This window comes from Centroberyx gerrardi, chromosome 18, assembly GCF_048128805.1.
Source record: "Centroberyx gerrardi isolate f3 chromosome 18, fCenGer3.hap1.cur.20231027, whole genome shotgun sequence".
NCBI classification, from domain to species: Eukaryota; Metazoa; Chordata; class Actinopteri; order Beryciformes; family Berycidae; genus Centroberyx; species Centroberyx gerrardi.
The window spans coordinates 1,362,663-1,375,288 of record NC_136014.1 but is presented as its reverse complement, the minus strand read 5'-3'; the positions used below and the strand labels follow the sequence as shown (position 1 = coordinate 1,375,288).

At 39.6% G+C, this 12,626-nt stretch overlaps 1 protein-coding gene across 1 annotated transcript in view; it reads left to right on the top strand.

Annotated features, from left to right (window-relative positions):
* Window positions 1–10,847, top strand: part of gopc (golgi-associated PDZ and coiled-coil motif containing) — a 30,644-nt gene extending 19,797 nt beyond the window's left edge. Inside the window, exons 3-8 of the mRNA XM_071899461.2 lie at window positions 619–794; window positions 5,576–5,741; window positions 5,949–6,044; window positions 6,303–6,467; window positions 6,577–6,742; window positions 8,914–10,847. Of these exons, the coding sequence (XP_071755562.1) occupies window positions 619–794; window positions 5,576–5,741; window positions 5,949–6,044; window positions 6,303–6,467; window positions 6,577–6,742; window positions 8,914–9,029 (885 nt within the window). The 3' untranslated portion in view covers window positions 9,030–10,847. The remainder of the gene's footprint in view (window positions 1–618; window positions 795–5,575; window positions 5,742–5,948; window positions 6,045–6,302; window positions 6,468–6,576; window positions 6,743–8,913) is intronic.
* Window positions 10,848–12,626: the final 1,779 nt, after the last annotated feature.

Sequence of the window (12,626 nt, the reverse complement as noted above, 5' to 3'; positions counted from 1 at the left end):
TCCTAACAAGTCTCTCTCTCTCTATGCAGCTTATGCAAAGTAACTACAGACTTTTAGCAAATGTATATTAAAATCCCCATAGGGAATCAATATAGCTTTTATTATGGGAGCCAATACTACTTCCAAGAGTTGCTTAATTTGCTTCCATATGCAGCCCCTGGCATCTTAGAGAATATGCCCAACAAGAGAAAATCTAAATCTAAATGGTAACAAAAATATTAAACCTCACTTAAATAACAGAGGGATTCAAATGTGATTGTTAATACGTTGTTATACGAGTTATCATAGCTAGCTAGCAAGCACTAATTAGAGGGTATACATCAAAAATAAACAGAAAAACCTCAATAAACTGACTTAAGATGTTACCATCAACTCCAACAATGGATGCAACTGTTCTACATCATCAAATAAAAGTTGTAGAGAACTGGGAAGCTTTGAATGGCTGTAATCAACTTCTCCATTTTGCACTTGTACCTGTACTAGTACTCAGTAGAAGTAGTTTTCTTTCTCTGCAAAAATCACAGTTTATCAGGGTTAACATAGCCACTCATGTTGCTTGTTGTGCTGTGCGTGTGCGTGGGGCGTGTGTGTGCGTGTGTGTGTGTGTGTGTGTGTTAGGAGCAGGAGCTGGAGGCCAGTAAGAAGGAGAAGGTAGCAGAGGTGAGGCTGGAGGCGGAGGTGAGGCTGTATAAGAAGGAGAACGAGGCCCTCCGCAGGCATATGGCAGTACTGCAGGCCGAGGTGTACGGAGCCAGACTGGCCGCCAAATACCTGGACAAGGAGCTGGCTGGCAGGTAAGAGCTGACCACACCCAGAGGTTAGAGAGGAGGGCTGGGTACCAGAAGGTCGCTGGTTCGAATCCTCCAGCTGGCTGAGAAAATATAAATGGGGAAAGTGAATGAGTAACACTGTCCCTCCCTCAACAATTACTGTTTACTGTCAAGGTCAACAACTAGGGTCATGGCTAGAAGGTATCCGCATTTTGTTGAGGAGACGTGTCTCTCACGAGAGTTGGTCTGTGTCGCTCTCTGTAGTAGAGTAGGGTAGCTGTCTGCCGTTGATGTCGCTGTAGGCGATCGCACGGAATATCATAATAAAAAGCATAGGCACGCTGATTAGGTGAAGAAAATGAAAAAGCCTTTATTGACTACATGGCTGAACAAAGATTAAAAATTAAAAAGGTAAAGTAAGCCTATATCTTCTGATCTTGGATCTTTGGAAGGATCTTATTTTTGTTTATTGCCCATTCCGAAGAGCACCTACATGTTTGTCCATTGGAAACACTGAAGAACCCACACAACGCTCTTTCTCTTTTGTTGTGTCTTTTATTCCCATTACTGGAAATGAGAAGCTTTTTTATGTACTTGTACTTTTAAAGTAGCCTATTTTTTAAAGTCTGTAATTTTACTTTGACTTCAGTAAGTTTTTGCTGAAGTATTGTACTTTTTAAATATACATTTTAAATCACATCCATACAGAGTACACATTTTGTGGCTCAGTGAACGATCAGTCAGCAAAGAGAAGAGTAATGTGGCTTTACTTTTTTTGTGCAAAAATAATTCGTTTAAATTCCAATAAACGTCCGAAACTGTGGGTGCTGTCTGCCATTTTTGTGGTTAGTGTACCAGTACCTAGCAACAGTCACCTCCTTGCAGTCAACAGAGCGCCAGTGCCAACGAGAGTTCGACGTCACATCAACAAAATGCGGATACCTTCTAGCTATGACCATCTTTTACCAACTGAATCCCCAACTGCTCCAGTGGAGCTGCTCAATGGCCACTAGTAGAAGAGAACTGGCAAGTTGTACTGGTCAGCTGTCAGTTATGGAAACAGAAAAGTGACTTTGAAAAAAAAACATTGGCATTGAAAAAAACATTGGCATTGAAAACAAAAATTGTACTGAAAAAAAAAACATTGGCATTGATAAACTTTAATTGAAAATAGTATTTATTGGCATTGAAAAAAATCTTGGCATTGAAAAAAATTGTATTGAAAAATAAAACATTGGCATCACAAAAACACATGCTCAGTGCTCATTCACAATCTTTTTTTTTTTCACAAAGTTTTTTTTTATTCTAATGATTGTTCTGTCACTCTTTTGGCGTTGAGGGGAGGTGTTTTCAGGGGAGGTGTGGAGGAGTGTGATTTGCATATAATTCCATCCACCCAGAGGCCATGACCAGAGACCAGATAATCTACTACATAGCCTACTAACAAAGCCATAAAGTCTGTGATGCTAATCAGTAGGCTATGTATGTACTCAGTGTTGGGGGTAAAGCGTTACATAGTAACGCGTTACATAGTTACAACGCGTTACGCCTAATGCGTTAGAGTAATTAGATGACTTTTTTGTGGTAATTAGTAACTTAACATGTTAGTTTTGCAATTTATGTAATCAGTTATTAGTTACTTTCTCAAACTTACATTTCGCTACTTTTATTTTTCTTTCAAATGGTTAAATGTTTAGTTAGTGCAAATTAAAGTACGCTTTTAAATTAAAGTAAAATAGAAAGTATTGCGCTACATGATGTTCAAAGCAGACTATACTGTAGGCTGGCAGTGCGCGGTGGAGGCTTGTAGGACTAGCTTTCAGGATGAACACAACAATAAACTGCAGAACTTGGAAATATTCGCATTACTTTGAACTGATCGCAGAAAAGGGTAAGAACATTATTGCTAACTGTAAGTTTAGCTTTCACTATCATACCTAAGATTTGAATTGAAAGCGCTTGTGAGCGCTGTCTGCTGTTTATTTTGAGACCACACAGGATCAGTTAAGGCTTCCTCTGCGATCTGACTATTTACTGTGGAACCAGGGTGGTATTCCAGAAAGCGGGTTTAGTGAAAACTCTGAGTTTGTTAACCATGAGATGAGGGAAACTCCGAGTTTTCAGTTCCAGAAAGAGAGATAACTTAAACTCTGCGAACCTAACCTGCTCGCTGGCAGGTTTTCTTCAACAAACCCCGAGTTTCTCTCTGTCTCCTCCCTCTTACAGAGCCAGACACGCGGTTTCATTTCCTCCGTATCAAAGCGCATTAATTAGCGGAGGTTTACTGTATGTCAGAATCAAAATCCTGGTTGGATATTAGTTTGTTACTCAAGGACTATCTAAAGTTACCGCTTTTATGCGCATCAGTCATTTCTTTGAACAGCGGTTTTTGCCTTCACATTCAAATATTAGCCTACACAGCGTGAATTCACCCTCAGCTCAGAATAAAACCTCTGCATGTCCTTTTTGCGAGTGGAAGTTATTTTTTTTTTTATAACACTGTGACTGTGCACACAGCTGTCAGTTTGTTAGAGCAGTTCCTGCACTGAAATGTTTATTGCACATGATGTGTAATCTCAGTTTAAATTTACAAAATCGGTATGAAGCTTTAGACACGTAGGATCAATGAATAATTATCTCTATCACTCATGATGTGATTGGTCGCACTGATGGAACATCATTTCTATAATATTGGAGATTATATGTTAATATTTGAGCAGGATCGTGGTGCAGCTGCAGAATGTAGTTTGAAAGTGAGTTTTTTAAATAGGGTGCATAGTCTTAACGTGTTTTAACAGCATTTCAGTGACAATGTTTAAATTTACTACATTTGTTGAAGTAGCTGAAATAGTCACTGAATGCTGTTGAGCCAAGATACAAATAGATGTCTAAAAATTTAAAATCTACTGTATTTTAACCTCAACGCCTTTTCAAGTGCAAACCACCAAACACATTATTACTGGATCAGATTGTGAGCTTACAATCATGTCTCTATGTCTTTGATCTATATATTTTTTAAATCTTTAACTGTATTTTTCATCTTCAGTTGCTGACCCCTGTGTTTGTCCCCGTCAGATTAAAGCTCAACAAATATATTTAAAATGTAATGTAGGCTATAGCCTAATACACAGTCAGATTCCACCACTTTATCATCCATTAAGGAAATGTATGTCTGGTAAAAAATGAATTAATGGACAACACTGAATAAAACTTTGTTGTGTTAACTTATTGACACTTTTCCCCACTCTGACTCGGGCTGTTTTTGTAAAGATAAATGTGCACCGTCCGCATACACATGCATTAATATCTCTACGTCCACTGGATTAAAATGGAGGCTCTGCCTTTTATTTACCTGTTGCCATGGTGAATCGTAGTATCGGAGCTTTATTGATGATGGCTTTTTATTGTCGTCACGCACGCGCTTAACTCAGGGTGAACATACTCAGAGTTGATTGAACTAACTCAGATCAGCTGTTCTGGAACCGAAAACTCGGAGTTTCCTATCTCGGGGTTAATCGACTCAGAGTTCAGGGTTAGACTCAGAGTTTGTTGAACCTGCTTTCTGGAATGGAGCCCTGGTAACTGAAAGCTACCTTAATGTTTTATTTAGATAACAGTAGATTGTTACTTAGTGATGATTTATATTCAATAATAGTGATGACATCAGCAGAAGACGTATTTTAAAGGCATGTTTTTAAGTGGGTAACGTGAAAGTACTCTAACAAGTTACTTTTAATAAAGACTAACTTAGTAACGTAACTAGTTACTATTTAGGGCAAGTAATGAAGTAAAGTAACTAGTTAGTTTCAAAAGTAACTTTTTCCAACACTGTATGTACTGCATACAGACTGCATACTGTATACTCAAGTGATGATTCAGTAGGCCTATATACTGTCACCAGCAGACTGGTCAGATTGCACCATAAAGTTACTCAAGCAGGATATCACATGAACAGGCCACACCATAGAACAACAGATGAAAATCAATATTTGCCTACATTTGCCATTTATATAATATACTATATGACGCTAATACATAATTTAGATTTTTATAAATGATTTATAATTCTTTAAGCCTTTGTTATTTTGGCTATATTAGGCTACACACTAGACCCTACAGGAATAATATAGTGACACCATAGGATATTAAAAAAAATTCCATAAAATATGATTAGGACACCATAAACTCACTATTGAGTTTTTGTTGCCATTACTTTCAGTTCCTGGTTAAATATTTGTCTTCTTTTACACACTGCTGTTACACATTTTCCTGCGCCATTATTCATTCACTGACAAAACAAATCACCTGGCCCAACACTCCAATCCATTAACATGGGCACCAAAGGGAAGCGGGCTCTGCTATGCATCCGTTCCACTTCTGGTGTGAACCAGGGCTAAGTGAGTAGGACAGAGACCTATCAGTCAAGGAACAGTTAGTTACCACATTGCAGCTTTTGCTCATTACCTGCCTGAAACTAACTGCCTGCCTCTATTTACTGGTCAATCTTCGTTCAACCCTCACCTATGGTCACAAGCTCTGGGTAGAGACTGAAAGATTGATATCGCAGGTAGAAGCAGCAAAAATGCTATTTTTCCTCCACAGGGTGATATGAGGTTTCTCCTCAGGGTGAAAGAGTTGAGCCCCCCCCCCCCTCCCCCCGGGACTACAATTCCCAACTCTTGCTGCTCTGCTTGCCCTGTTGCCACTGCAATCCTGACCTTGATAAGCAGCAAGAAAATGAATGGAGGGATTGCCTGAAATTAACTTACCAGCAGTATCTGATTAGCTCTTGGTTTCTCTTCCAGAGTGCAGCAGATTCAGCTATTGGGCCGCGACATGAAAGGGCCCGCCCACGACAAGCTGTGGAACCAGCTGGAGGCAGAGATCCACCTCCACCGACACAAGACAGTCATCCGAGCCTGTAGGGGGCGTAATGATCCAAAGAAACCTCTACCCTCCCCTGTGGGGCATGTGAGTGCTGGCCACTCATTTAAACTATTTGAAATTTTTTTTTTTTTTGTAAGCTTACTTTTTGGCCATTTTGCCTTCATTAGACAGTTCCAAGTAGAGAGAGACAGGAAAGATTGGGAGAGAGAGGGATGACTTTTTAACCTTTATTGCCCCTTCCAGAGTTAAATGTTTGAGTAACTCATAATTCTTCTCTTTGACTGATTTCAGGACCCAGACATGTTGAAGAAAACCCAGGGAGTAGGCCCTATCAGAAAGGTGGTGCTAGCCAAAGAAGATCATGAGGGACTGGGCATCTCCATCACGGTAAGTCAGAGTCATAGGATTATTGGTAGCTTTCTTTTATAAATCTTTTTTCTGCATTTTGTGGTGTTGCAGTCTTAATTCAGAATGGATTACATTGAGCTGTTTGTCAAGAATCTACACAAAATACACCATGAGAACAAAGGGAAATCAAGTTTTTTTTTAATTCAAGGAATGACATGCCTCCCACTGACGCCTTCTGCCTTCTGTGTGTGTGTGTGTGTGTGTGTGTGTCTGTGTGTGTGTATGTTGTCTTGTCAGGGTGGGAAGGAGCATGGCGTTCCCATCCTGATCTCAGAGATCCATCCCAGCCAGCCGGCAGAGCGATGTGGAGGTTTGCATGTTGGAGACGCCATCCTGGCTGTCAACAGCATCAACCTGCGAGATGCCAAACACAAGGAGGCCGTCACCATCCTGTCCCAGCAGGTAACACACACACACACACACACACACACACACATATACATCAGTTGGTTTTCTGCCGTTTCTCTCTAATTGCTTGTTCGGGGTGTGTATGTCTGTGTGTGTGTGTCAGCGAGGACAGATAGAGTTTGAGGTGGTGTATGTGGCTCCAGAGGTGGACAGTGATGACGAGAATGTGGAGTATGAGGATGACAACGGCCATCGCTACAGACTCTACCTGGATGAACTGGAGGATGGGAGCACAGCGCCACCTAGCAACAACTCAGCATCACTGCAGGGTAAAACAAAGTCCCACTCAAACACTTGTCAGTAATTTTGATGAGCTGTCTACCTTGACACAGCATCTAGTCTGAGGCGGGGGTAACCGGCATCTGTAAAGCCTCCACAGGCGTTGAAGAAGCCGACGGAGAACGCAGCCAATCTGCAATAAAAAAGCAACACTGATGTTCACTGTGTTTTAGAATATTTAGCTTTGGTGTTCTTTGTTTTCTTACTGCTTTCCTCCATTGTTGTTGTTGCTATAACCTCCCTGCTCTGTGGCCACTAGCCTCACCTTGATTGCCACACCCCACCCCACTGCTGGCCACAACCACACAACACCCTAAAACGTCCCAACATCATTGAAAAGCCAATTTCAGACTGGGGGATTTAGGCATGAACACACAGGGTCACAGACACACACAGACTGATAATGTGTAATATATCCTACTTTTTTATTGGTATTTCAATGTGAAAAAGTTGCATAATGCAGCAAGGGATAGCTCGGTCTTTAGGGGATTTAGCTATTTTTCCTATTGACCCAGAGTCAGACAAACTCTTGGATGCCGTTTTTATGTCTCTGTATGCAGTTTGAAAGAATGGGAACAGTTAGCTTAGCTCAGTTGTTGGAAGTGTATGGGATCAATTAGCAGCCCCTCACAAAAGCAAGGAAATAGATGTATATTCCATATAAATAAATATGGTTTTGAAAAATACTTCCTCAAAATCCAACATGATTAGCCTGTGGTCATTTTGGATCACAAATACCGATGGCTACGTCACCAGCTAGATCACTCATGAAAGTTTTGAGTTTACAAAACTGCGCTTCCACGAGAAGAGAGCAGAGGCAGAACCTAAGCATACGTTCAAGACAACTGGGAACTGGGAAACTTCCCACTTGGAATTTCCTACTTCCTACTTGAGGTGGAAACCATGGAAGTGTTATATTGGTGGGAACCTGAGCTCAGAGAAGAGTCCCAAGTTTCCAACTAGGAATTACGAGTTGGAGGGCTGTTCAAATGGATTTTTCTTATACGAAAGTGGGAAGGTTCCCAGTTCCCAGTTGAATGTACCATAAAAGAAGTCCGACCGGGAATGAGAAGGTTGATATAATCTCATTTCTTTATTATTAGTTGAATTAATGGCTTTATAAATACATAAAGTACAATTTATAGCTTTGCTAGACCAGCCATCCATCTTCTGAGAAGTTAAAAAATCTATTTCCCTACTTATGAGAGGAGCTGCTAATTGATCCCCTAAACTTCCAGCAATTGAGCTAAGCTAACTGTTCCCATTTCTTCAAACTGTATGCAGAAAAAAGGTATCCACGAGTTTGTCTGACTCTGGGTTAGTAGAAAAAATAGCCCAATTCCCCAAAAAACAAACTATCCCTTTAAATGATCTAAATTTAAAAAGTATTAAAATGTGTTAAATACAGTTATTAGAGGTCTTAATTTTTCACCATGTAATGACATTTATTTTTATTATGTTCAATTTTGATTTAAATGTGACGTTAGATTGTGATATTGACAGATTCTTTACATTCAGTGATATCTAGTCGAGGCAGAGTTGGAAAGTGAGACAAGTGAAATAAGACAAATGCCATGAATGAACATATAAATGGGACGGGCAACTGGTCTTATTTTCTTACGTTGTATTACATTACTACACTACCACATCCAGTTGGTCACATTAAGTTTGACCCACATGCATGTCCACTCTTAGATGAATGCAGGACAGGGTTAATACAATATGCCAAACGTTTTGTTACAAACAATATGTTTTGTTACAAACTGGTCTTGTGGCAGTGTGCTGCAAATTAGGCTTGGGCTGATATTCAATATTATCAAATATTGCAATATTTTGTGAATATCGCGATATTTCCTGTGATATCGATTATTATTATTATTAATAGCCTAGAAATTTGATGTAATTTGGAAGAAATAAAATACAATACCCCCTCAAAAAAACCTGGCTAAAAAATGAAAAGACAAAAAAACGACCCACCCCCCGCGATAATATCGGATATCGCAATATTTTGGCACGACAGTATCGTGTTATTCAATTTTGGATATCGCCCAACCCTACTGTAAACTATTTATATTACAAAGGCTGTGGTTATGGAGGATGTCTGTTTGATGTAGAATACATCATTACAGAAGATACATCTGAATCTGTGTCTGTCCCACAGCTCTGGAGAAGATGTCAGTCAGTGATGGACCAGAGAATGGAGATACCGGGATCTCCAGTGAGACCCCCTCAGAGGAAACCCCATCCAAGGCTGCTGAGACAGACAGCTCCTCCTAGAGGCTCGGAGTAGAGCTCCAAGCCTGGTCGTTGGTAGAGAGATTCCAGGAGGAGATTACAGGATGAAAGTCCCTCTCAAAAAAAATATTTAAAGATTTCCATGAGAAGAGAAGGAACAAAGGAAAATGGAAGGAGGCGTTCAGTTTTCCTTTTTTCCTCCTGGTGGACTGGGGCGGTGGGGGTTTTGGGGCGTAACCTAGGGATGTGGATGTGATTTGAGCTAAAAGTACCTAGTTTGGGAGGAAGCAGTGCTGTAAAACAGGAAGAGGAAGCTGAAAGACCGAACTACATGTGTGGATTTTTTTGTAACATACTTCTAAGATTGTTATTGAGAGACTGATCTGAATCTACAGGACGGCAAAATGAATGATGTCAGAAAATGGCAGACGAAAGCAGATGTCAAGAAACACAATGTCATCAGGGAGGAAGAGGCCACTGATTGGTGAAATGTGATATGGGGCGGGCTTTTGGAGAGACTGTTTAAGAGTGTGGGTTTTCCTCTGTTTGTATAGTTAATGATCTGATCTTTTCTTCACTAAACTAAAGACTACACTTCCCTACAGGGACGCTAGTAGGGGCTATCTAGTGATATCTATGCCAATAATGGAACATTTTTATCTGAATTGAGAGGATGTTTTCCTTAACTTTGTGTGAGTGCAGAAGGATAATTCAAAGCTCATCGTGTGCCATTTGGTAGAACATTTTCAGTTTCCAGTGCACATACCCAGAGGTCATGAAAAGCCAACCACCGACATTGTCCATTCTATCGATTCTTCAATGGGATGTTACGGTCATCACAAAGCTGGAAAAGTGAGCGAGTAAACCTAAACGTCTTTGGAGAGGTCCATGGTGAAAAGTGAAAATATTCTACCAAAGTTCAATCTGGCTTTAAAGACTGCAATTCATCCAGGCTCAACCAGTCTATCCCTTTTTGAGCTAAGGAAGTTACCCACATTATCCAGATATTCCGTACTTTGAGACAGACTGGTTCCTCATACCGTTAACAGAGCGACAATCTCATTAATATTCTTCTTTGTCTGTCATCTTTAATGCTTGTTTTCTATTGATGGTAATGAACGCTGTCTGTGTCCAAACCTGCTTTAATCCGGCTTTGGTTCCACTTTATGAAGGGGGAATATTCAGACATGTTGAAGTAGTCATCAGTGTTATGAGCAAATGACAGCCACCTTCATCTGATGTTTGTAAAGACAGAAGGAAAGTATTTCTCCTGGATTTGATCCCCCGCTGTTACCCTGGTGTTAAAGTGAAGTTTACACGCCTGGCGTATGTTTCTTGAATCGGTGAATATATTCCAGCTCCTGTTTAGGCCATGTCTCCTTTGCCAAGCTGATGGATTCATTACCCATGTCATGCTAAAGCCCATGCCATATTTTGGTAAAATTCCTGCCCATTATTTAATACTAAGCAGCACATTATTAGGTTCCTGTGTTTTCACTGTTGTTTTCTATATGTAATGAATTGATGCTGTAGTCTTACATTCTGTATGCAACCAGATTTGTCATTTATAATTGTGCCATGGAATTAATAATATTATTGATATTGCTTGCTGATAATGTTTAATTCATGTAGCTATTTTGACCGATCCTCTTTCCAAACATGGGCCCCTAAACATTGTGATATTAATGATATTAAGTAGATGAGAACAGAGAACATACATCTTCGTGTATAGAAATACATTTTACAAGGATGTGTAAAGAGAGGCCTATTGTCACAGACACTGTACTAACTAATGCTCAGTTGCCAGAAATTAAAAATGGTGCAATATTTGTATTTATTTTTGACACCTTTCCTAAATGACATATCTTTTTTTGTATCATTCTTTCTGATCTTAGCTTGTAGTGTCATTCTTGTCCCTCACTGCAGTCAATACAGTTTGTTTACCAATTCATACCAAAAGATAGCTAATGGTTTCTACCAGATTCAAGGTTTGTATTTGTGATCCTTTTTAAAAAATCTTTTCTGAGACTGTGGTTGCCTGACCCAGCCAATCTAATGAAATATGTATACTAGCTGCCTCCTCAGGCCTCAGAGCTTCAGTAAGACCAAGGTGAGCTGAAAGCATCTCAGCACTACCATCAACCCTGTTACATTGGCTTATAATGGAAGAACGATGTTCTCACTGCTTTTAGGATACTCTGGCCTGGTTTTTGCCTCTGCGGAACCAAATGATATATAGTGTATAAATGCAAACGTAGGAAAGAATCTAAAAATATAGTATAAGTGATGTTGACTTTTTCAAATGGTCCTTATTTAGTATTACAAGTGATGTTAACTTCTTTTAGGCAGTTCAACTGCATCTCACATCCTTCCATCTATGCGCACTAAAGAGAAGATTAGACAAGGTCTGCAAATATATGACAGTAAAGTGCTATATAAGTGGAAATGAATTATCTATTTTAAAATAACTGAATTTGCTTGGATTGTGACTGTCACAAAGACGTTGTGGTTACTAAACATGGGATCATCCATGTATCAGAGCAATGGCAGAGTTAAAGGAAATCCACTCTAAAACACTTTGACGCTGTGGAGAAAAACCTTTGTGTATTTTTCTTCCCGTGGATAACTGGCCGCCAGACATCAGTGCAGCTACAATGGAGTTTGGTAGTATAAAATGTTTCAAGGGGAATTCTGGTGACTATGTTGCGTTCGCTGTCATATATTACAAAAACACTTCCAGAGTTTCTGTAGTAGACTTCCCTATTCTTCCAAGTCCATGAGGACATTGTAATGATCTGACTGTCTGTAGTTTAAAGTGTATGATCTCACAACTCTTTCCTGGTCTTGTGTCCAATTTATTTGGTGGTGATTATAGGGAAGACATCCCAATGAACCCAGATAGATCCTGACACATAGCTCCAGGATTTAACCTAATACTAACAGACACTGGCACTGCATGTCATGCTGTACGGTGAATATATTTACCAATAAACACCTTTTGTCACCACCGCTTGCTGCCAGTGGTCTGGCTCAAAGGAACGAAAGCTAGTCAGTTAGTACACCGTCAATCCCTGACCTTACCGTGTTCATGTGTTGGTTTCCTTACCTGCCTTTTGTTATTCTGTTTCTCTGACGCTTTGTTTTTGTCATAGGTTTCTGAACTCTTGAAAGATTTGATATAAATGACGTACATCTCTGTAGTTAATGTATTCAAGTTATAGGATTTATTCAATCTTTGAATAAAGTTTGTTTCCAATTGTGTTTAGTTGTGATCCTTTGTGCTCTTAGATGCATTTTCACTGTCATGAAACACATCTTAAGAGTTGAGGAAATACAGAATTATACTGAAGTTGAATCCCGGAGTGCATTGAATGTGTTAAAATAGAGTGGAAATTGTATAACTATTGGAGTACATCAAGGTGGTGTATTGTATGGAGTTAGTCTCATAATGAAATTAATGCAGAAAAAAAGATTTATAGATGCAGATGGCAAGATTTACAAATGTCTGTTGTGTCTAATGAATAAGCAAGGGTAACCGTAAATGTATTTTCCCATGCACAAACAACTCTCAACAACTTTTAACTACTTAGGAGATCTGAGGAAACACGGCTTAAAAGGTTAAGTGATGCATTGTTGAAA